Source organism: Aedes albopictus, chromosome 2, assembly GCF_035046485.1.
Source record: "Aedes albopictus strain Foshan chromosome 2, AalbF5, whole genome shotgun sequence".
Taxonomy (NCBI): Eukaryota; Metazoa; Arthropoda; class Insecta; order Diptera; family Culicidae; genus Aedes; species Aedes albopictus.
In genome coordinates this window covers 123,888,713-123,914,858 of record NC_085137.1, presented here as the reverse complement: position 1 = coordinate 123,914,858, position 26,146 = coordinate 123,888,713, and the positions used below count along the sequence as shown (strand labels likewise).

Sequence of the window (26,146 nt, the reverse complement as noted above, 5' to 3'; positions counted from 1 at the left end):
TCAATTCCGCAGAATAGTAATACTAATCACAAGTGGTTTCAAGCGTATGACTATGATGAATGCCGAATTGCTGACACTATTTAGACATTTATTGCAAATAAAAAGAGGCAAGTCTGTATTTATCTATTTTTTACAGACATCTGCATATTTTATGTGAGTAATTTCTTCAATTAATTTTCGCAGCTCACTGGTGCTGCCCATAATCTACGTCAGGTATCTGTTCTGGTTTGTTTTGTGTATTATTTTGGTATTTTTTTTTTTTGGAAGAAATGAGAATAAACGATAACAACAAGAAAGGAGTCAATCGGTGGCCATCTTTACCTCCTCCTCCCTTTTGTCCACACAATATTTTAAAAATTTAAAGGACCAAAACATTGACCTTCTTTCCTTCAGATGGCTGATTTATTATTATTATATCCTAATTTTTAACAAAAATAAAAACTTTTTGTATAAATGTATCCGATGTATTGACATGGTATTATGAAAATAACTTTTGATCTGTTTAACTAGCATTTAGTCCAATAAGATTTCTAGTCCAAATGGCTTACTTTCCTGTCCTGTCCTTTTAATGAGTACATTAGAAGTCGGATTTAGGTCCCAAATCCCGTCTTGAAAGACATGTGCTCCACACTAGATTGTCAAAATATCGTGATGGATATCACTTTATCAACTCTTGAGAATGATTAAATGTTAATAGGCTCGAGAGACCTAAAACACTGGAAAGACGATTGATTCAAATTATAACAAATATTTCAAACCCATTCCTTTGAATAAGATACTTTTTTGGGCTCTGCTCTGTCTCATACTTGGGTATTTATTTTGTGTTACATTCATGTGTGAAAACGAACTTATATGAATAAAATTTCAATGCTCTAACTTTTTTCTACAATTTCTATTTTAACCCTGAAATTGTTTTCAAATCTCCTCATCACATTTTATCATGTTCTTTGTTCATAATTTATTTAATATTCACGTAATAGTACTCACTTAGTGTTGTAATAACTCAAATGTTCACATTTTCATCAACAAATCTAGGCTAGCATTTGAAAAAGGCGTAACAACTATTGCAAACTTCTGCAACCTCTGACCAGTAACAAGTAGAGCAGAATCCCCTTTATCTGATAATGGTGTATGTTTTCATAAATAAATTGAAATCCGCATAGGAGGGATGGAAAAAGCTGAGACGTGCAAAGGTTGTTTCGCCCTTTTCACATGTTGGTCTAGAAATCAGCCAAAACTATGTTTGACGCTACCGGTACTCGATACAAAACGATTCTTTGTGAAAATATTTCATCAAAATCGATAAAAAATGGCTGAGCACATAAAAATTTCGATTTTTATTTTGAATATATGGCTTTACGCCCTTTAAAAGGGCCTAACTCAAAAATGGGCCCTACGATTTTTTTCAAATTTTGCCCAGACATGCAGGATAGTCATAGAAAACGAATGGTGGGCACCGATTGGATGGAGATTTTTATTTTATAATAACGGTCTGGGGAGCACCGTGACCCTCTTTATCTAAAACTGTAAAGATTTTTGCAGTTTGTGTCAAACATTCATTCGAATCTATCCACTCCGAGCAGAGATATTGAATTTATTCGCGTTTTATACCTATTTTTTCCCACTGTGCAACGCTTCATACAAATTTTGAAAATTTTGTATGGACAAAAGTCTACGAGGGGAGAGGGGGAGGGGTTTGAGATGGCCTAAAATAAGTCTACGTTGTTTATGGACAGCGCCTTACACATTCTATGTGCGGCATGAATGTTTACTAAAAATTAGTACTTTTAGCTTAGAGAGTAATGTTGCTAGAAGCCGGATGCTGGTGTCGGTGACCCGGAAGAACAGGGAGCTATATAGTAGGCCGTCCCTATTTTTGCAAAAGTTGGAAATGTTAAAAGTTCAATATTGCAAAACGATCGTTTTAGCTAAAAAACCATCATGACAAAATTTGAAGTCCGTATCTCAAGGCTAAGTGGTCCCCCACGGGGCCTAAAGTTCTAAAAAATTGTATGGGGTCAAAAAAATCATGAAATTTTTTCGACGAAAAAATTGCACTATTCTACTAGAATCGGTGATTTTAGGACTCTAAAGGGCTAAAAATGTGCTCAGAATTGCGATATCTCTTTTCGTTTCTGAGTTATTGACGAAAACCTACCTAAAATTGAACATTTTGACCATTTTTTGAAATCCCTGAGTAAACCTCCCATATTTTGTACGATAACTCAAAAACGAAAAGAGATATCGCAATTCTGAGCACATTTTTGGCCCTTTAGGGTCCTAAAATCACCGATTCTATTCATGATTTTTTTGACCCCATACAATTTTTTAGAACTTTAGGCCCCGTGGGGGACCACTTAGCCATGAGATACGGACTTCAAATTTTGTCATGATGTTTTTTTAGCTAAAACGATCGTTTTGCAATATTGAACTTTTAACATTTCCAACTTTTGCAAAAATAGGGACGGCCTACTATATAGGGAAGTAAGAGTAGCCGAAAAACGAATCCACCGCAACACAAAAGAGAGCATGAGGAAAATGTGGTCGCTCAAGCGCAAAAGAGTATGGAACAGAATGGTATGCTGAGGTTTTACGAAACTGTCAATGGTGTGCAGAGAAAAACTATGCCTTCTCAGGTCATGTGCAATGACCGTGATGGAAACTTTTTGACAGATGAAACAATGGTGGCTGCCTGGTGGAGAGATCAGTTCGATGTATTGTTGCCCTAGAAAGTTAATGAACCCAACGTGATTTCCATGCCAGGACATCCAAACCATTGCTTTGGAGCAAAATCAACCTATTTTTGGTATATTTGACTATACATGAAAGAACTCCACGTTTGAAATCTATTTTTGTTGTAAGTCTCACTATTTCAATAGCAAATTTCACGATGCTAATATGTATCAAAATATCAATCGTTAAATTTAAAACATTTGATTTTTTTTCGTGAAAGACAGGACATAACCAGTGATGTCATCGAGGTTACTCCAAGTGGTTCACTGAGTAACCAGCTCTGCAGATAAAAAAAATTCTAGCATGTAAGTACGCTTCTTTGAAAAAGTTGTATAAACTTTTTTTTTTGTTAATTCATAATTTTACTCATACTCATACTCATACTCATTTCTATCACAAATTCCACCAGAGTTGCTTTTGATTTTTTTCAAGGGATTTCTCCAATAGTTCTCTAGAAAACTTTCAATGGAGGTTTCATAAAAAATCTTTCAGGGATTCTTTGAGAAAATTTTCTTGGGATTCTGTCGAAAAATTTTCCACGGATTCATTGTTTCGAACATTCTTCCATAAAGAAAATCCTCTGCAAATTGAATTGAAATTCCTTAAAAATTTCCCTCAGAATTAATACCAGGGATTTTTTATTCCTCAAGAGATTCTTTCAAAAAATATTCCAGTTGTTTCTTATACATTTTTTTTCAGAAATTCTTCCAAGAATTCTTCAAGAAATTCCACCAGGGAGTACATCAGATATACCCCCGAGTGTTCCTTCGGAAATTTTTCGATGGTTTCTTGTGATAAGTCTTTCATGGATTCTTTCGAAAATTTATCCAAAGATTTCTCCAGAAAATCCACAATGGATTGCTTCAGAAAAAATCTGTCAGAAATTTCTCCAGAGATTTCTACAGAAATTCCTCCAACGTTTCCTTTACAAATTCTCCCAGGAATTACTTGTAAAAGACATAACTCCAGAAATTTCCATAAGAATTCTTTCGGAAATTACTCCAGCTATTTCTGCATTAAATCTGGCTGGGAAAAAATCAGCGGTACCTTCAGGGATTCTTAAAGAAATTCCTCCAGGGAATATAATACAAATTTTGATTAGATTTCTTTCGAAAGTTTTGTTTAAGGCGAAACTGGAAGCATTTTCTCATTTTTTTCGGTTTTTGATTTTTTATTAAATAACGAAGCAATATTTTCAAAATCGGTTTTCGTGCACATGTAGAGTATGGATCAAGGTATCTTCTGTTTTTTTGGTGAAGTGGAAAATGTTTTCCATTTTTGCAGAAGCCATTTTTTTGTGAAATTTTGTTCAAAAATGGTTTTTGCAAAAACGAAAAACATTTTCCACTACAAAAAAAATCAGAAGATACCTTGGTACATATTCTATATGTGCACGAAAACCGGTTTTGAAAATATTGCTTCGTTATTCAATTAAAAATCCAAAACCAAAAAGTGAGAAAATGCTTCCAGTTTCGCCTTAAGAACGCTTTTCAATTATTACTATAGAAAATTTCCCAGAGATTCTTTCATCAATTTCTATTTTATTTTCTTCAAATGGTCGGCGTTAAGTCAGACCGGACCATCTGTTTTTCAATGATTTCGAGAAAATGTCCTGCAAGCACTTGCAATTTCAAAACTCTGGCATTATTTTCAGAAATACTATTGTTCTTTAATGTAATGACACATCTGCATCAAAATAAAGATAAAGATAAAGATGTCTCACAGGAATTCTTCAACAAACTCATTCATTCACGCTCAGTTTGGCGTGCTGATTCAGAATATGGAGTAATTTCAACATCCCTTAAAAAGCCATTTGCAGCTCCTTCACATGAGTGAACTTTTCCTGACGATGAGAAAAACTTATACCGATTGCACGCCATTTCATAATAAAAGATGCACTTTAGAGAGCGACTCTTATTTCTTTCCGGCAAACAGAATCATCATCATCAGGTGCATCCATATAATGTACGAAGACCATAATACTGGAATTATTTCCATGGTGGCGTAAGAGTATAGGGTCGGTGACGTTTGTTAACCTTGAGTAACCCAGCTCTGATTTTACCATGACAGCACTGCGACATAACGTACCGTCTAAGAAATCGTGGACATGTTTTGGGAGATGTTTCAGGGTGTTTCTAGGTTTCGTGGACATTCCAGGATGTTTCAGGGGTGTTGAAGGGTATCCAGGGACATTTCAGGGTGTTCCAGTAGGCTTCTGGGGGCTTTCAGGAGCGTTCCAGAGGTTTTCAAGGTTTTAGGGGCAGAAAATTTCAGCCTAAGTAACATGTCGATGACCAATTAGTCTTGCAGAAGTTTTGAGAACCACTATAAAACCTTGTACTTTTTTATTTCGGTAGCATGATGGTTTTAATAATCTCTTGCAGTCTAGTTGACTAAAAGATGTTACTTGCAAGGGGTGCTCCATGGGGATTCAGGGACGTTTCAGAGTGTTCTAATGAGATTTCAAGGAATTTCAGTGGATTTTAGGGGACATCAATGTGCCGGTCCAGCAGGTTTCAAGGTTTCGTGGACATTCCAGGAAGTTTCTTGGGTGTTCCGTAGGGTTTCAGGGGCATTCCAAGCAAACAGGCCCGTACACAGAAGTGGTGCCAAGGGGAGGGGAGGTTCCCAATTTCGGCAAAAGGCGGAGGGGCGCCTAGTGTATGGAGCGTTGGTAGCCAAGTTGGTGCCAAGGGGAGGGGGGGTGTTTGGTGTTAACACCAAAAATCTCACCTTGTGCACGGGCTTGCATGGAGATTCAGGGATGTTTCAGGGTGTTCTAGTGGGTTTCACCGGGTATCAGCAGCGGTTCAGATGATTTCAAGTGGTTTTAAGGGTGCTCCCGTGCGTATCAGCGGGTTTTTATCGTTTTTAAAGTGTTCCTTAAGGTTTTTAAGTTTCAATGGTGTTCCAGGAGGTTTCAGAGTCCATGGGGCGTTCTAGGAGTGTTCCCAGGGGCATTCCCAGGGTTTTAGGGGGTTTCAGGGATGCTCCAGTAGGTTTCATGAGCATTCCAAGGGTTTGCAAGCGTTTCAGAAGCGTTTCAGGAAGTTTTAAGGCTGTTCCAGGGAGTTCAAGGAATCCCAAGGGGCGTTCCAGGGGTGTTCTAGGGGATGCAATGAGTTTTCAGGGGCGGTACATGCGATTTCAGAGACATTCCGATGAATTTCAGGAGCGTTCTAGGGGTTTTCATGGGATATATGCATGTTCCAGGGAATATGTCGTCCCTGATATAACCTGAAATCCTGATAAACCTAGAAACCCCTCTGAAAATTCGCAAAACTTGCTTGAAAGCCCTCTGAAGCCTAACATTTGATGGGATTCGTGGCCGTGCAGCTAGAGGCGTCAGTCATCTAGGCTATTCATAAGCCATGGAGCGGGGAAAACGTTTTTTCAAACGGAAAATTATCCACTGGGCCACTGGGCGTTATATGTGTTGTCCGTCTAAAGTTAGTGCTTATTCAGTCTGTACAACCTCGTGTTTTTTTTTTCTTATAAATAGACCGTTCGCCATGCTGTTTTATTTTGTATGGCGAGTTTTAAAATTTTTAAAACTCGCCATACAAAATAAAACAGCATTGCGAACGGCCTTATATTATAGTTTTAAACAACCTCTGATTGAAGCCGATAGAGTGTCTTTTTTAAGCCTAAAATTTCAACAACTACATATTTTAGCACTTCTAGCAGATTTCATCCCCAGCATTTCTCACTCTCTCACGCTCTCACACCCCGTGCACCGGTCGGTTCGTTGTCTAATTTCCTTTCCAGAGCATCGATCATCATGCAGCTCAGCAGCTGACGAACCGCACCACTAGCACTGTTGGACTGGTGGTCTGGTTTGGCGTTTGTTGGCAGCAGCAAGCTCGCGGTGCCAGTTCTTCACTGCGGCTTGATCCGTCCGGTTCGTCGCTTCAAACCCGTTCAATTCTCTTTCTCTCTGTGTGTCGGCTCGGCTCCTTCCTTGCGTAGTGTTGCTGCGACGGCGCGCGTGCCAATTCCTAGTGCGTGATTCACATTTCTCCTCGGCGGCGTTGCTTTTCCTTCCGCATTTGAGACATTGTGCCGTCGTCGTCGTCTGCTGGTGCCGCCGTGTAGTATTCCTGGTTTCGAATCCCGGTCACCTGCGCGCGTGGGGGTGTCATCGTTTCGTTCCTGTGCGAGAAGGAAGAAACTCGTTCAAGATTGGGGTAGTCTGTGCGAGCGTGTGTGTCTGCAGTTGTGTGGATTTAAGTGGATTTTCGGATCGACACGGAGACGCGCAACCCGGTTATCAACGGCGCAACCGATCCGACGACCAGAGGCAGCAACTTGTTTGCCCGAGATTAGTGTCAACTCGATTCCAGCCCGAGACGTTCGAGATCCCGTATGGAGCGATTGTGGTGAACACGAGTGTCGTCCCGCGCACATCTCTCGGCGCACGGCGGGGCCCGGCGGAGATCCCGAGTGTGTGAGGTGTAATTTCGGTGTCATCCCGCTGCTACCAGGTGTGTGTTTATGTTTTTTTTCTCCTCTTCGCGCGCTCTCTCCGATCCTGCTTCGGAACGATAAATGTGTGATTAAACAAAATGGTAAAACAGCAGCCAGCAAATAAAAAAAAAAACACGGGCGTAACTGCGTGTAGTGTCTCACTTTGGATGGATGCGGTGATTTAAGCTAAATATCAGTGATTTGAACATGGCGAGAAAGTAAAACTCGCGCGCGGTGAAATGGTTAATCCGCTTGGCTTTCCGCACCTCTCAAGATGGATGAACGAGTGGATGGATGGATGCAAGGAGATGGATGTCAGAGATGGAAGCAGGACGGCCAAAAACCGATAGCATGGTGTGATGGTATTCGTAGACTTCAGGTTATATTGGTGGAATAACTGCGTGACATGGAGTCATTGTTATTATTGTAATGATCACATACTTAGTTCAGGACAAGGTAATCAGGCAAAACATTAATTGAAAACTATAGTAAGTTTTTCCAGACGAACCTGGATGTGATTTCTCGTCCATTCTGAGTTAGGCCCAGTTATTTTGTTTATAATCTTCAGAGTAAAAAGTCCCTTTTAGTAATGTTTTAGTCTTCAACTATCTTAGTTATGAGATAAAATCAATCAATGATCTGTACATTATATCACCCAACCCGCATGCAAAGTCTGAGTTCAATTCGTGGTAGATCCAGTAGTTTTTCGCAATACAATTGTCTACAATTGTATAAAGTGTTTTCTAGCTTGCTAGATATGATGCAGTGGCGTAGCCATTACTCAAAACCAATAATTAAAAAAAAACATAACTTTGGATCAAGCTGGCCGAATTTAAATTATCTTTAATCGTTCAAAAGATGTTTATATAGTTGTAGTTCCTGATAAAATTACGATGATGCGGTTTAATTGTTTCTAGACATATCCTTTGAGAATGCAATAGAGGAATCAACGAAACATAACCTGAACAAATATATGAAGGAGTTTCTGGAGAAATCCTTAGAAGAATGTAAGGAATATCTGCAAGAATTTCTGAAGAAATCCAAACAAATGTCTTTGCAGGAATTCTTGAAAAAAAAAATCCCTGGATGTTCCTGCAGAAACCTCTCCAAGGAATTCTGCTGGACTATCAACGGGAAATTACGGAGGAATTCTTAAAGAAATTCCTGGATAAATGCAAAAATTATTCCTGTAAAAATCTTTTCAAGAATCCCGGATAATTATTTTGGGTTAAAACCTGGGAACAATTCCTTGAGGTTCCCCGGAGGAAGAATTCCCAAAAAAAAATCAGTAGAAATTCCCAGTTCCCAACAAGAATTTTTGGGTCAATTTCTGTGAAATATTCACGGAAAATATCTGGACGAATTCTAGCGAGGATTCATTGCATCTTTTGAAATAATATGCAAATTAAGCTTTGTTTTGTTCTGTGACGAGATACACAATTGTTTGGCTGATTTCAAATGTAAAGCTAGATTTTTTCGTTACGTAACTTGTATATGAAACCAAAAGATATACAACTGAAATTAGAATTGATAATGAAATGTTCAAGTTTTAGAACATAAAAGTTTAAGTGATTAATTTGATTTTCTTGTTCAAAAATTGATAATCTGGTTGAAAAGCCGACAAAATCGAGAGAAGAGAAAATGGAGGACAAAAAAAAAATTGGGTCACTATTAGACCTGTGTGCCGACTATATTTTGCTCGGCGGTTGCGTCATCGATGTGACCAAAATATGATCATAATGTCAACATTGGCAAAGCAAACAAGTTGTCATTACGCTCTAGCTAGAATTTGTAGTCTTGCATAACTCCATTGCAAATAAAGGGCAATAAAATATTGATTTTACTACAGTTTTTGTTTTGTTTTCAGATGCTATTAAATTTGATAATAAGGTTGCTTTATTTACACTAAAGAATCTACGAATGATTTTAGGAAGGAATCTCCGAAGGAATTCCTGGAGAAGTCTTAAAGAAACTCCTGGAGGAATCCAAGACAAAAATTTTAGACTAACCTCTGCGGGAACTGCTGTATTGCTGTATGCTGCAACCCTGGAGAAACTTCTGCAGGAATCTCTGGTGATTGAAGAATATCTCTTTCTCTTATAGAGATCCCTGTAGAAGCTTGTGCAAGAAGATTTGCAAAATAATTCCTGCGGGAATTTATGAAGGAGTTCGAAAAGTAATCCTCTAAGAGGAATCAACGAAAAATATCCAGGAGAAATCCCAAAGAAATTCAAGCAAAAATCCAAAGAGATTTTTCAGAAGGAATCCTCAAAAGAGTTCCAGTGTGAATTTCCAAAGGAATTCGAAAAAAAAACCCGAGAGAATTCTAGGAGGAATTGGCGAAGAAATTCGAAGAGAAATCACCAAAGGAATTTCAGGAGGGATCTCCGAAGAAATTTGAAGAGGAATCACCATAGGAATTCCAAGAGGAAATTCCGAAGGAGTTCCGGGAGAAATCCCCGAAGGAATTCCAAGCGTAATACTCAACGGTATTTCAAGAGGAAACTCCGATGGAATTTCAATAGGAATCCCCATAGGAAATCCAGAAGGAATCTCAAAAAAAAATTCAAGAAAGAATCCCTGAAGGAACTGTACTGAGAGTTCCCGAATTACATGAGGAATTTCCGAAGGAATTCAAGGAGAAATCACTGAAGAAATTGAAGAAACAATTGCATCTTGGAGTATTTCTGTAGAAATTTCAGGGGAAATCTTCAAAGGTATTCTACGAGGAATTACCAAAGGAATTTCAGGAGGAAACCCCGAAGGAATTCCCGGAGGAATCCACGATGGAATATCAAGAGTAGGAATTCCTGAAAAAGCTTCTGGAGATATCTTTAACGTAACTCCTAAAGGCATCCGTGGGTCCTAAAGGCATCCGTGGGTCTCAATCTTAATCTACATTCTGAAAGAACCCCTGAAACGATCCCTGGATTAACTCATGGAAGAATCACTAAAGGAACTTCTGGAGAAATTCCTTAAGGATATCCTGAAGGAATTTTTATGCAGTAATACCTGAGTTTTTCTGGAACTTCTGGAGAGATTTCTGAAGGAACTTTTGTGGGAATCCCTGAAAAAAATCAGGAAGAATCTCTGAAGGAACACCTGGACTATTTTTTAAAGAGCTCCTGCAGGCGTTTTGGAAGAAACTTCTTACGGAATTCTAAATTGATCTCCAGGATGCATTTATGAATGCTCTTGAAAGAATCTCTGAAAAAATTTCATGAGGTATCCCGAAATAATTACAAGAGGAATCCGCGAGAGAATTTTAGGAGAGATTCTCGAAGAATGTCCAGGAGGGATGCCAGAAGAAATTCCTGCAGCAACCCTTAATGAAACTCCCGAAATGATCCTTTAGGATCTCCTTGAGCGATCTCTACAAAACGGCTGCAAAAATCTCTTGTTGGAATTCTAGAGAAATTTCTGAAGGATGTCCTGGAGGAAACTGTGGGACTAGTTCTTAAAATAACTCCTATAGGAATTACAGAAGGAACTAGAGAAGGAATCTCAGAGGGACTTCTCAGACTTATTTCTGAAAGACCTCCTCTGGGATTCCCTGAAGGATATTCTGGATGAATCTCTGATGTATTGTAACACTCCGGAAATAAACGATAAACTTTATTTATAAATTAACGATTTACATAACAATCTAACTATTAATCATCCAATATCAATATAATTGATCACTGATCGTTCTTCATTCCCAGCTTGATCATCTAGTTCGCTCTCAGTCTCCTTCGATCCCATCTCATCGTGAGAGAGAGTAAAAATCTGCCTTGATGCCAAGTGAAGACCAGGGTTGAAGCTTGACGTTGTCGTTACAGTATCCATAGGAGGCATTCCTGAATCCTTTTGACAGAATTTCTGAAGGAACCCCTGTAGTTATTTTCTGAAGGTACTCCTGTCAAAATCTTCCTGATAAAGGGATTTTCTGAAAAAAAAAAACAAAATCAATCCTGGAGGCATCTCTGAAAATTTTTCGGGAAGAATCCCTGGTGGATTTCTTGGATGCATCACTGAATCTATCTGAAATAATCATTGAAGAAACTTCTTGAGAGATGTGAATGATAAATAATAAATTGAATCTAATGAAAAATTGAAAAACAAGTTCTAGGAGTTTCGTATTTGGTTGGAATTCTATTTGAATTTCTCAGAAATTTAAAATGAGTCTTCTGCAGAGTTAGTCTAAAACACTTGAAAGAAAAAAATAGACAGACCAAAGTTCCAATGACCAGGTATCAAATTGTTAAAACTTCATTTTTTTTTTAATTTTAATATCATAAGGGTATAACTTAGTGATTCATTTTTTTTTTAATAATTATTAATATTCATTAAAGACACTTAACCACTTATGTGGCATTCGTGTCTGATTTTTTTTATTGATATTCTCTTAATAGTATGAAACTATTCGTTTTAGAATAATCTTATTGTAATCTGCTCGAGAATGGTTTTACCAGCGTCTATAACTGCAAAAGTAACCAAATAATACGTGCAATAATATATTTTTTCTTTGATGATGAGAAATCAATTATTGCAGTCAAACTCTTGTGATAGTGATCATGAGAATGTTTTATATCAACCTTGTGTAAACTTGATTTTGTTCGTGCGCGAAATCTGAAAATCGGCGGCGTGACAAACAACGGCGTATGGCGTGCCGCCGATACCTCGGTCGGCGTCGGCGTGGGACGAAAAGTGTCGGCGGCGGCGTGGCACGGCGGCGCACAGGTCTAGTCACTACTGTATTATAATTCCAAATAATTTCAAGTTATGCAAGTTACAAGTGGTAGTCGAAATACGCGTATCTGGTAAAGGATAAGCAAAATAGGGCGGAAGGTACAAACTTATTTTCAAGTTAGTTTTTTTAATTTTTTTTTATAGACTTTACCAGGAAATTATGCATAAGACATCCCTTGCGAACTTAGTCAACTTTTTCATCATAGATTTTAATTAAATGTATGCCAACAATTATTATGTGTATAAACAAAAATCATAAGGGATTATATAGCAACAGCTATATGGTGTCATTGGCGAAGGGAGCTTTCAGTCAATAACTGTGGAAATGCTAATAAATCACTTGTTCAAAAGTAGGCTTTGTCCCAGTAGGAGCGTGATGGCAGGAAGAAGAAGACCAATCTATATATATAAAAATGAATTTCTGTCTGTCTGTCTGTCTGTCTGTCTGTCTGTCTGTCTGACCGCTATGGGTTCGGAAACTACTGAACCGATCGGTGTGAAATTTTGTATGCGGGTGCTGTTGGGACCGGGGAAGGTTCTTAGCTTGGTGTGAGACCTCTCCGGTCTTTGGAACGGGGGGCTCCCATACAGATGACTTCGCGGGGGACGTCCCTATGAAGCTGCATGTCAAAAAACACAGTAGGCAGGCAGTACGAAGTTTGCCGGGACAGCTAGTAAAAAATAAAAACAAAATGAAAAATACAATAACCATTAAGGTAATTCTGAAGGGGTCATTCCGGTGAAACCCCCTTCAGTATTCTGACAGGGAATTTCTTCAAAAAATCCTTCATCACGGATTGTATTAGGGATGTTCGTTATTAAATAGATTTTCCGCAGGTACTTTTTCCCAATATTTTTTTCAAAAAGCTTCATTTTGGTGTAATCAGTTAGCTGGCCGAAATAAACAACCAGCCATACAAAAAAGGAATATAAAATTTGCTAGGAAGCACGAAACAGTAACGAACCCAACCCAGCTGTGTTTCGCAATAGCTTCTTGACGATAATTGCAATCTTCTGCGTGTTTGAATCAGCAATTCTACCATCTGTTCTTGTCGGCTCTGCTCGAGAAAACCATGCAATGTTATAATTAAAATTCTTTATCGACTTCAATGCCATCATTGCCAAATTCTGCAGTGATCCATGCGGAAACCGTTGCAGACAACAAATCATGTTGAAGTGTAGAATTAGCTATAAGTTAAAATACACATAAATATAAAAATAAAAAAAAAACAAATCATGTTGAAAGTGAATTTCCGTTAGAAGATATGGTTGAAAATTTGAAGATTATAAGACCAATCAATAAGTCTACATTTTGTTAATTGTAAAATTTATTGAAAACAAATGAAAGTGATGATGGCAATCTGAATTATTTGAGCGTTAAACAAATTAACAGTCACTGTTATTGATTTTCAATCGAAATAGAAATAGAAACAGAAATTATAATCAAGATTGTTTACGCAACTTACGACTGATGCATGGCATTTACTAAAACATGAATCAACATTCGTACGCCACCGCGTACGCCATCCGCGATCTGTCCGGCATTCTTGCAACATGCCCTGACCACCATATCTTTCCGGCTTTGGCCACCTGCTGGATGCTGAGTTCGCCGTGGAGTACAGCGAGCTCGTGGTTCATCCTTCACACGGCGTCCTTAACACGGCGTCGCCCAAAAACTTCGAGTGCTTGTCTTTGTGTTATTGTGCAGAAAACTTGAAATAATGAAGTTTAGATGTGTTGGCAATGATGCTTTGAGGTTCGTGCTCTTGGAAACATAAGTAGAGCCATAAGGAGGTCATTATGTCGCCCATGTTCAAGCCTCTACATTCGGTGACTTTTGTGCGCGAGCCTCAACCACTTCATATGAAATTTGTTCACTATCAATGCAAGTGTTTTATGATCTAACATAAAACATGCTAAATTATGTTTCCCACATGCTTTTACAACACTGTGATTAACAACGAGAAATCCTAAAGCTGAAGCGATTGACCGCCTATTTGCTTAAAAATCTATCACTTCAGTGTTAAACAAATGGGTTGTTTGCCTAGTCAAACGCTATTTCAGTCGAAAGTGAAATTTGTTGCTCCACCAGAAAGAAATATGTGGGCAGCAAAATTGAAATCGACAACAAGTGGTAATCAAGTGTTCTCAATGATGGTGCTTGACTCTTCTTCTGGTAATAGCGCTCGAAGAAATTCAAACTAGCTGCCTCTTCAGAACGATGATTATCTAAAAGTTCAGCAGAGCAAGAATGGGTGTCAAATGCCACTTGAATTCAAATCGCATTGCTCGACTGTTTTTCGAAGTTTTGATTTTAGGTCCCTTTTTCATAAGGTGCATTGCGGACGTAACGGAAAAAATATGTAGATGTACGTAATAAAAATCGGAAAATTAAAGTTTAGTGTATCAATCATAGTCAATCATAGTGTTTTCACTGCATCGACAAGAATTGCACGGAAAATTTCCACCAAACTGAGTCTGTGGTGGAAAGACTCACACGAGATAAAGAAACTGTTCGGATAGGCGAAGGGTCTTCCAGCAGCAGTTTGTATGTGCAGCTCAAAGCTAAAAAAGGGATTTTATTAGAGTTCATTTCGAGAGAGTCATGTTATAGCAATACATTTGATCTTGCCTATATCGATAGCAAACCCCTTTGGATCGATGTAACAGAAATCACGTATAGTCGTTGCCTGAGAGTAACATTGATTAACAAAGCGTAAAACTTCGAATTCATCCTTTAAGCATACCTAGTCGCAGCGAATATCTCTATGCACACGATATAATTGCAACCCTCAATACAAGCCGTCGGAACGCTATATTCTATATGAGAAACCGGCATTAAGAAGTGTATACAAATCCCTGTGAGGAATAAACGGTTTCTTTACCTACTCCTAACGTTTATAAATTTCAAGTTAACGACTTAAGCAGAACCAAATTCAACGTAAATTAGCACAAAATAACTCGCACCAAACTATGTAATCATATAATCGAATTCTTGATCAAATTAGCATCACACTGCATCTTCTCTAGCATACGAAAAAGTGCCACACGTTTCTGCCTTTTGCTATTGTGCTATGGCAGCTCATTGTGTCAACCGTAGCTATTCATTCGTTGAGTGGGATTCTAGAGGCGGTGATGCTGAACGTCGTCCGTGCTGCCAGAACATCCCCCGCCCCGTGAATCGAGGGGAGGGTCTCCCGTAGATTCACCCAGCTCCATTACCGCCAACTTTACCACAGGTCGCTTCAACTTACCGGACGACGTGCGAACGATCGCCTGCCGTATTCTGCCGTCCTTACCGGGAATGACTTCATCCACGACGCCTCGAACCCATGACCTTCTTTTGCCTTCTACCACGTATACAACGTCGCCGACCTTCAAGGACTTCACTTCGTCCAGCCACTTCGTCCTTCTATTGATTGTAGGGAAGTACTCCTTCGACCATCGCTCCCATGCAATGTTCGCTAACTGCTGAGAGCGAAGGAAACTGCTTCGGAGAGTCTGCTCCAGATTCACGGGTGGTTCCATTGGTTCATGAGCACCCGACGAACATCCAAAGATAAAATGATTCGGCGTTAGCGCTTCGGGATTATCTAAGTCTTGCGGCATGTACATGAGGGGCCGTGAGTTGATCAATCCCTCTACTTCAACTAACGTAGTCCACAAGATTTCGTCGGTCAGTCTCCGACCATCATTCAACGTAGCCATGGCCTCTTTGACGCTCCGCACCATGCGTTCCCACACTCCGCCCATGTGTGGCGCGGAAGGGGGATTGAAAGTCCATTTCGTTCGTGCATCGGTAAAGGTACCGGCGCACTCCAGATCGATCTGCTTTATCTGTTGCTGCAGCTCGCGATTAGCCCCGACAAAGTTGGTGCCATTGTCGGAGAATATTTGTACCGGTGATCCACGTCTACGTGAGAATCTTCGAATTGACATGATGCAGGATTCGCTTGAAAGATCGTAAGAGACTTCCAGGTGAACCGCTCGTACCACTAGACACGTGAATACTACCACATATCTTTTCTCTTTGCGCCGGCCGACGGTTACCTCCAGCGGCCCCATGTAGTCAATACCGACGTAGCTGAAAGGTCGGACATTCGGCGTCAATCGTTGCTCGGGAAGAGGAGCCATACGAGGAGGAAAGGGCTTGCACTTGCTCACTTTACAGAACTGGCAACTGCGAGCAATGTTCTCTACGGCCGATCGTAGATGCGAAATTTGAAATCGTTGACGGACTTCGTTTACGACGGTTTCTTTGTTCGCATGTCCGTAACGACGATGGTAGTGGTCCAAGAGGCGTTGAGTAATCTCACTCTCTTTTGGGAGAATGATCGGAAATCTTGCGTCGAAACCAGCATAAGTGGCATCGGCAGTTCTCCCTTCCATCCGAATGATGCCGTATTCGTCAGCGAAGGGTGAAAATTTGTAGAGTGAACTGCTTTTCTCTAGAGCTATCCATTTCCCTATCGGTTGATCACGGTTCTTCAGCAGAGTTCGCACTTCGTCCGGATAATATTCACCCTGCGTCATTCTCCAGAGAAACTGCTCCGCTCGTAGAAACTCCTCTTGCGACAGTGGCACCTTGCGGGTGGCCACTTCGGATCTTAGCAGTTTCGCTTGATTTTTGGTAGCTTGGAAGGTTTCTATTGGGCGTCCAGATACGCGCAATCGGCAGTTACTGATAAAACGGTAAACGCATGCCACGGTCCGTAGCAGTACACTCCACTTCGAAAATCTACCAGCGTCTATCATTCCCACCGGAAGCATGATGTGAGTGAGTAAGTAGGCCGATCGTAGTTCTTCAGTAGTATTCGGCTTCTCACGCTGCTGTGGCCAACTGTCTTCGGAGAGATACAAAACGATGGACCCTGGAACCACCTCCCGTTGGAATCAGGCTCCGAGTCGCGTACCCACTTTGTCAAACAATCGGCTACATTCTGCTTAGACGGTACCCATCGCCAGCATTCTGCTTGGGTCAGAGACAGAAGTTCTCCGATACGATGGGCGACGAATTGTTTGTAGCGCCTGTGGTCGGAACGAATCCACGCGAGAACCGTGGAAGAATCCGTCCAAAGGTACACCTCACGAGGTTGAAGGGTATGGTTCGTCAAAACAGCGGTCAACATTCTAGCCCCGAGCACGGCCGCTTCCAATTCCAATCGTGGAATCGAGAGATGTTTCAGGGGGGCGACTTTACTTTTCGCCATAACCAACGAGCACCGCACGCGTTCTAAGTGGTCCGTAATCCGGAAGTACACCGCACAGCCATATCCAGCCTCACTGGCATCGGTGAACACGTGGCACTGCAGCGTTCGACGGCACAGAGGATCTGCTTCACCGAAATAGCAACGTGGAATACTGAGCTCACTGATACCCGGTAGTAACTCCACCCAGCGTGTCCACTTCTCGAATTCTTCGTCTGCCATTTCTTCGTCCCACTGCACCCCACTTCTCCATAGATCCTGAATGAGGGTGCGTCCATGTATGAGGTACGGTGCCAGGAGACCAAGAGGATCAAACAGACTCATTATGATCCTCAGAGCGATTCGCTTTGTCGGCCGCTTTCCTCCGGACACGTACTGAAGAAGTTGTTCGCCAAGCTCGGTTGAAAACGTTAGAGAGTCCGACTCTGGGTGCCACAGCATTCCAAGAACTCGTTCCCATTTTGCCTCGGTCGTTGACTGTAGCAGACGTGGCTCTGGATCGTTGCGTTCGCCGAGCTTCTCCAACACTTCCTCACTGTTGCTCACCCAGTTCCTCATTTCGAACCCGCCACGGGCGTGGATGGTCCTAACTTGAACAGCCAACTCCGCTGCTTCTTCTGGGGTGTCAGCACTGTCGTAGTAGTCGTCCATATACGTCTTGTCCTTGATTGCCGCTGCAGCTACCGGGAACTCGTCCGCCCACTTGTCAGCGTTGACTCGTAGGACGTGCTGCGCGACGCATGGCGAGCATGTGACGCCAAACATCGCTACGTCTGCGATGTAGACTTCAGGAGGATGTTGCAAATCAAATCGGAAGAGGAAACACTGAAAGTATCTGTCCGATGTCCTCATTCGAAGCTGCAGAAACATTTCGCGGATATCGCCTCCAAATGCAACGGGTTTCTCACGGAATTTGCAGATCACTGAAGGGAGCGACACTAGCAGGTCGGGGCCTTTTAATAGTTGTGAGTTGAGGGACACTCCATTCACTTGCGCTTTCCCGTCCCACACGAGTCGTTTCTTCTGCTTCTTCGGATGTATAACCAGGCCCAGAGGCAGATACCACGCTTGCCTTCGGTTGATCTCCATCAACTCCTCTTCTGTAGCCTTGTGGATGTAGCCTTTCTGCACGTAGTCCGCGATTTGCTTGTTCACACTTTCTCTGAGACTTGGGTCCTTCGCCAGTTGGGCCTCGAAGCTCCGCAAGCGTTTCATCGCCATGGGAAGGCTATCTGGGAGGTCGATTTCGTCGGCTTTCCAAAGAAGAGCGGTTTCGTATTTTCCATCAACGAATTTTGTGGTATTTTCCAATATCTCGCGGGCACGTTTCTCATCAGCGGACTCTGGCGGGGGCGTGGTTGCAGCAGCCATGTCTTCCAGGATGAACTGCTGACGAACTAGATCGTTCAATTCTCTATCGGCATCGCAATTGCACTCGTGGAGATTTACAAATGCTGGTTTTGATATTGCGCTTTCATCTGGGCCATAGACGGACCACCCTAGCAAAGATTTCACCGCGATCGGTTCGCCTGGTCGGCCGACGCAACTATCCAGGGGCGCGAAGAGACTCAAATTATCCAAACCTAGGAGAATTCTAGGCGCGGCCTCGGAGTACGCAGAAACAGGAAGATTTCGGAGATGTGGGAATCGCTCGGATACTTCGTTGAAGGCCAAACTCTGACTCGGAAGGTTCAACTCTTCGATGGTGTGCGCATTCTTCAGCACGTAACGGCGGGGTAGTCCTTTTCCGGAAATTTCGAAGTCCACGCGCTGCGAGCTCTCCTCATTCCTCTTCACGCTCGAAGTCCATCTCAGCTCTAGGGGTTCAGGAACACCAACTGCTCCAAGCTGCCGTGCTAAGCTTGCTTCAATAAGCGTCAAGGAGGACCCTTCGTCCAAAAAGGCGAAAGTTTCACATCTGCGGTTCCCGTTGAACAACATAACCGGTATGATTCTGAACAGTACGGATCTTTGCGGCCGCTCATGAGCGTTGCATTCCGACGCTCGAAGTTGTCGCTGACGCTGTTCCTGTATCGAACCGCGATCAGAACGATGTAGAAGTGGGTGGTGGCGGTCTCGGCAGTTCCCGACGTTGCATCGGATTCTCGAACGACATCTCCATTGGCCGTGGTCAAACAGACAAACCTCGCACAGTTTCCAATGATGAACGGCTTTCAGGCGAGCTTCCAATCCCAGCTGCTGGAAACGTTCGCAGTTCCGCACACGATGGTCTGTTTTACCGCATATCGGACAGGGTTGCCTTTCTTCATCGCGTCTCTGCACCTCGGCTACCTCTTCGTGGGCGTACACATGCCCCTTCTCTTTCGGCTTGTCCCTTTCGGCTCTCCCAACCGCTGCCTTCTGTGGGATCGGTGACGTAACTTCGCTGGCGTCGTACACCAGTTCTTCCATGAACACTCCGAAATGTTTTAGGGTCGGTTCCGCATACCCTCGCTTGAATCTTGCCCACTCGAGCTTGTTCGACGCTGGCAGCTTCTCCACTAGTTCGCCGAGCAGCGTAGGGTTGGACAGATGGCCACTGAGATTCGCGGCCTCCAGGTGATCGCATAGCTGTTGCACCGTTAGGCCAAAGTTGATCAGCGACTCCAATCGTTCCGGTTTTGGTGCCTCGGCCCGACGCACCTTGCTCAGCAGATTCTTCACCAGCAGCTCTGGTCTCCCGTACAACCGTCGTAGCGTTTCCATAATCGCGTTAACGCTTTGGGGAAACATCAGTTTCGTAACGACGGCGTCTCGCGCTGGCCCGCGCAAGCACTCTCGCAAGCGAATTATATTTTCCACGTCCGTGAAACCGCACGCAATGTTGGCTGTCTCGAAGCTGTGGACAAATATAGGCCACTCTTCCGGGTCGCCCGAAAAAGTGGGTAACTTCTTCGGCCAGATTTGTCTCGCGGCTACTTGGTCGCTGTTCGGCCCCGCCCCGTGGGAACCTGGGTTCGATCCTATCGCCGCGCGCTCAACCCCTCGCAAAGACGGCGCCAGGCTGGCATTCGATCTAGCCGCGCTTCCGACGGGTTCCGAAGGGATATTCCTAACTCGCGCACTGTTGGCACGGATATGATGATCCGGAATCGCTTCTGGGATGAATCGTGGCTCTAACTGCTGTCGATCGGCTATCTCATCTGCTAGCGGCCGGAAGCGATCCGGTTCCGCCAAATCGTTCGCTGCGTTAGGCCACTCCGAGAACTGTGTCGCGCTTTTGTCGTCCCGGTGACTCATACCGTGCTGGCTTGTCAACCAAGCCTTGGTCCTGTCCTTGCGACTGAAGACGCTTGATTTGCTGCTCTCGTCATCAGCAATCTGTTCCTCCAGCTCGAATTTGTCGCGCAGGTACTTCTCCTGCATCGCGAGCTCCTTGGCCTTAATGGCGTGCTCCTGTTCCTTCAGCTGCCTCTCCTTCTCCAGACGGATCCGTTCTTCCTCTAATCGTGCCCGCTCTTCCCTCAACTTCTGCTCCTCCAGCAATCGCTCGTCTTCCAATCGCTGCAATGCCAATTGCGCTCGAGCTCTGGCGGTAGAAGTGCTGGATTTGGAAGATCTCATCTCCCCGTGGCTCGACTTATCGAAGGCAGGAACCTCTGGATGCTTCTTCGGAGTGGCGTTACCACTCGCCGCAGGATCAGGAACGAACAAGGTCTTCGATTTGTCGGAGTTTTTCGATTTCTCCGAAGTCTTCTTCTGGTTGGCGGTGCTCGACTTCGGTATCTCACTCGATGTAGCACCGAGGACAGTCAAGTTAGCCGTTTGTTTCTTACCTCCTTTCTTCTTGGCTCCGGTGACTTCCGAAGGCGGTTCGGGCAGGCACTTACTGCATCTCCACGACCGCTGTTGGACTCCCGGGGACACCTTGGCACAAGTGTAGTGGTACCATACACTGCACCCATCGCAGGCCACCATGCCGACGTTGGCGGAATTCGGTTCGTCGCACGCACCGCATTCCCTAGCATCGTCCTGGGGTGGCATCCTCAAAGATTTGTAGCTAGGATGCCACCCCAGGACGATGCTAGGGAATGCGGTGCGTGCGACGAACCGAATTCCGCCGACGTCGGCATGGTGGCCTGCGATGGGTGCAGTGTATGGTACCACTACACTTGTGCCAAGGTGTCCCCGGGAGTCCAACAGCGGTCGTGGAGATGCAGTAAGTGCCTGCCCGAACCGCCTTCGGAAGTCACCGGAGCCAAGAAGAAAGGAGGTAAGAAACAAACGGCTAACTTGACTGTCCTCGGTGCTACATCGAGTGAGATACCGAAGTCGAGCACCGCCAACCAGAAGAAGACTTCGGAGAAATCGAAAAACTCCGACAAATCGAAGACCTTGTTCGTTCCTGATCCTGCGGCGAGTGGTAACGCCACTCCGAAGAAGCATCCAGAGGTTCCTGCCTTCGATAAGTCGAGCCACGGGGAGATGAGATCTTCCAAATCCAGCACTTCTACCGCCAGAGCTCGAGCGCAATTGGCATTGCAGCGATTGGAAGACGAGCGATTGCTGGAGGAGCAGAAGTTGAGGGAAGAGCGGGCACGATTAGAGGAAGAACGGATCCGTCTGGAGAAGGAGAGGCAGCTGAAGGAACAGGAGCACGCCATTAAGGCCAAAAAACTCCAATATGGCAAAATGACGACAAACACGGATGGATGGCGACGCTCAGGCTGTTCCGTTCGGATGCAGGTGTAGGAGCCATGATGCGAAAAATAATATTAAAAAAGCCGAGCGCACCAAGGTGAAACGGATGGTGATGGTGATGGTGATGACGACGGTAGAGAGCATAAAACATGGACCAGTTATTTATTCTAATTAAAAGTGGATTATCCAGTTGCGCGCTTTCGCGGAAGTTTTCTTTTGGAGTGTAGTGTGCAGTCCATGAGCGCATGAGTAATTGTCGGAAGGAAGGAAAACTTCAATGCTCGTGGCTATGTTTAATTGGAGCATGATTTGAATTTCTATAGAATTTCGTTTGATGGCTGTCCGTCCCGTAGATGTCATCTTGTCGATATGTCGTGACCTATTTAGGCCTGTGAAAACATGTGAGCTTTCACTGCTCATTCAAACGTCAAATGCTTTTCGCCAATCGATTGGAAATGATGAAAGCTTGTGAAACTGACCCAAAGCGGGCTCCAATCTTTTCACTGTCTCGGCTTCCACTGCACTGCCAATTGACAAATCGTTCAAGGTTTATGTGATCGTTTGCTCCACTACTGCTGCTGCCAAACGCTTCTCCAATTTCACTCAATTGCAATCAAAATATTCATTACAATCTCTCTAACAATAAATTGCGGAAACGATCCATTCAACACGTATACACACCGATCGAGTACAGGCTAACTACGGACCTCACACACCGACTGGTAAAGAAAATAGCTTTGGTTAGATACCTTAAACTTTTTCTAAACAGCCCAGACAATTGCAACCAGCTGGCAAGCATCATTATTACCATCGCAATCATCTCCATCATCTTACGGAGGGGGCTGCGCTACGGCGCGTTGGCGCGCTGCAAAAATCAACCGGATAAACATAAATAAACCGGAAAATACTCTTCTTTTTCACTAACCGGCAAACCGTCATTACTCACCACCCACCCTGCATCCCCACCCACGAGAATGCGATAATGCAGGGCTGCCAGATACAAATATACGCCTCTGAAACTTTGCGTTTCAGGAACCCCCAGTCAACCATCAGGGATCTCTTTACCATCCATTGACACTCCAAGTGATTTAGATGATGCCGTTGATACTACAACGACCTTCATCATGGAAGCTTTTGAAGAAGCTTGCCCTCTGCGGTCTGTGAAGACCACAAGAGGAACCCCTCAGTGGAACTCTGATCTGGCGAAGCTCAGGAAACAATGTAGAAAGAGTTGGAACAGACGACGTTCTGCTGGATCGGAGGCTTTCAGGTCGGCTCGCAAGGCCTACCAGAAAGCTCTTCGGTCTGCTGAACGATCCGGCTAGAAAAAGCCTTTATACAAATGTTTTCAGTCTGAGTGAAGTCAGTCGGTTGAACAAAATCTTTGCAAAAGCTAAGGATTTTCAAGCGAACGAACTTCGTTTGCCCAATGGTGATTTCACTTCCTCTGATGAGGAAGTTTTGGATTGTTTATTCAGCACACACTTCCCCGGATGTGTGGATATTACATCTTCGGATCAACCTGATGTCTTTTCTTGTAGTTATGATTCTTTAGCTTCGGCTTGGAATATCATAACTTTAGAATCGATTGAATGGGCACTAAATAGCTTTGCTCCTTTCAAATCTCCTGGGGCAGATGGGATTCATCCTATTTTGCTTCAGAAGGGATTTGATCATTTCAAACATGCTTAGAAACAACTGTTTGTTTGCAGTTTTGCTGCAGGGTATATTCCCAAATCCTGGCGGGATATTACTGCAGAGTTCATTCCGAAAGTGGTTCGTGCGTCGTATGAAGAAGCAAAGAATTTCAGACTAGATTTCAGACCTATCAGTTTGACCTCTTTTCTTCTGAAATGCTTAGAAGGCATTGTCGATCATCACATCCGTGATGTTCATTTGGCCAATGTGCCTCTTCATGTGAACCAACATGCTAACCAATCTGGAAAGTTCACTGTAAATCTTTTACACAAAGTTGTTTACGATATCGAGAAAGCATTCGCTCAAAAGCAATCCTGCTTGAGTGTTTTCTTAGATATCGAGGGTGCCTTTGACAACGTGCCTTTCAATGCCATATTGGAAGCCGCACGGGGTCATGGTATATCTCCTATGATTGATTTCCAATTGGATGCACCAAATACTCAAAAACTGACATCTCTTCTCGACAAGCGTCAAGCGGCGATTAGGAAATTGAGTGTTTGTGGATGCCCCCAAGGGAGAGTCTTGCCACCACTTTTGTGGAATCTCTTAGCAGATACGCTATTGAGGCAAAACGCTTTTCCAGTAGTTGAGGGTTGGTGTCGCCAATATACTTTCGGTTGATCCGAGTAAAACATCTATTGTTCTTTTCACGGAAAAGCGAAACCGTGATAGTGTTCGTCATTTACGTCTCTATGATTTTGAAATCAATGTGACTGAACAGGTAAAGTACGTTGCAGTCATTCTTGATTCCAAGCTTTCCTGGACACCTCATGTTGAGTTCAGAATCAAGAAAACTTGTATGGCCTTCGGGCAGTGGCGTAGCCAGAAATTGTCTCTGGGAGGGGTTTTCAACTATAAATGATACCTTTTTTGGTTTGACACTTACATTTTGTAAACAGTAATGAGCAATTGTATTCGTAGTTTGCAAAAGCGGCGAAGCAGAAAAATTTTTTCGTCGCAAAGCGCTTTATACTGAAAATTTGTTCCACAAATTTTGGCTCTGGGGTTTAACCCTAAAACCCCCCCCCCCCCCCCCGTGGCTACGCCAGTGCCTTCGGGTAATGCCTGCGAACCTTTGGTACAACTTGAGGTCTAAAACCCAAGTATATCAAATGGATTTATACAACTGTTTTTCGTCCAATATTGGCGTATGGATGTCGATTCGATACAGCGTGGAACACGGAGGAAGACGTCCAAAACCGGGGGTCATTGCCAGCCAGCGGAGATGGCTGACCTCACGCTTCGATAAGCCAGCATTTCTGGAGCGATAGCTCATGGAGGGTAACACTGATGATCTAGTCGGAACTCTAAGTCGTGCATGTGACGCCGCATTGCCAAGGCACTTCCAACCCACGTGTTTTTAGAAGTGCGAACCCAATTCGGCAAAAACAAGTGTTCAAGAAGTTGATTCCAATGTTTTTAATTGTTTTTTCGGACAGATCATGCTTCCACAAAGCCATTCAAAACGAAAGCGATTAACACTTGTAATTCCCTGAAGAAGATGTAATATACAGCGAAACGTCGGATGAAGGAAAATATCTGATCGTTTGATTGCAATTGCGACTGCCACTCTGAAAGTCATCCCAGGTGTCCAGTTACCTCAGTCGAAAGCCCCTCCAAATTTCTGGAACAAATTATTTTAAAAAATCCTCCAAAGATTCTCACAGGAGCTCTTCTTAGGAATCCTTCAGAAATTTCTCCTTGTATTCTTTGAGGAACTCCTAAACTAATTCATTCAGTACTTCCTTCAGAAACTGTTTAGAGATTTCTTTTGGAATTCCTCTTGAAATGGCTTACGGGATTCCTTCTGGAGTTTCTTCGCGAACTCTTCTGAGGATTCCTCCAGAATTTTTCCAAGAATCCCATCTGCGATTTGTTCAGGAAATATTCCTCGTATTCCTCTAAGAATTCCTTAAGAGATTAAATTTCTTCAGGAATTTCTCCATGAATTTTTCCAAGGATTCCTGCAGGGATTGCTAGGAATTCCTGCAGGGATTTCTTTAAAAATTCCTCCAGGCGTTTATCTACAGATTCCTCTAAAAATTCCGCCATAAATTCCACTAGATATTTCTTCAGGAGTTTCTCTGGTGATTCCTTCAGGAATTTCTACAGGCATTCCTCTAGGATGTCTTCCAGGGATCTCTTTAAGAATCCTACAAGATTTTTTTTTCAGCGATCCCTCCAAGAAACCTTCTAGGGTTTCCTCAATGCATTCCTTCAGGACTTCCTCCAGGAATCTCTGGAGGAATATTCCTCCAGTAATTCTTCCAAGAATTCCACCAGAGATTCCTACAGAAATTTATCCATGGAATCTTCAAGGGATTCTTCCAAGGATTGTTTTCAGAGACTCCTACAGGACTTAATCCAAATATTTTTCTAGGAATAACGTCAGGGAATCCTCCAAGAATTCCACCAGGAATTCTCCTAGGCATTATTCCAGGAAATTTTCCTGGCATTCTTCCAGGGAGTCGTCCTTGGATACTTGCAGAGATTTCTCCAGGATTTTTTTTACAGCAATTCCTCCAAAAAATCCACCAGATATTCCTCCAGGCATTGCTTCAGGGACTTCTCCAGAAGTTCCAGGAGTTCTTCCAGGAGTTTCTCCTGGGGTTGCTTCAGGAATTCTTCCAGGGCTTCATTCAGGAATTTCTCCAGGGATTCCTCTAGGA

General features: G+C 43.1%; 2 protein-coding genes across 2 annotated transcripts in view; one reads left to right on the top strand and one right to left on the bottom strand.

The window, feature by feature from the left end:
• The first annotated feature begins 6,350 nt into the window (after window positions 1–6,350).
• Window positions 6,351–26,146, top strand: part of LOC115255251 (plasminogen) — a 95,291-nt gene continuing 75,495 nt past the window's right edge. The window contains exon 1 of the mRNA XM_029853198.2: window positions 6,351–7,217. The gene's annotated coding sequence lies outside the window, so the exon portion shown is untranslated. The remainder of the gene's footprint in view (window positions 7,218–26,146) is intronic.
• LOC115259735 (uncharacterized) lies at window positions 15,055–21,122 on the bottom strand. Its single transcript, XM_062847771.1, has 2 exons — window positions 16,849–21,122; window positions 15,055–16,771 (listed from the first exon to the last, which is right to left on the bottom strand). The coding sequence occupies exons 1-2, from the start codon at window positions 21,120–21,122 to the stop codon at window positions 15,055–15,057; spliced, it is 5,991 nt and encodes a 1,996-aa protein (XP_062703755.1).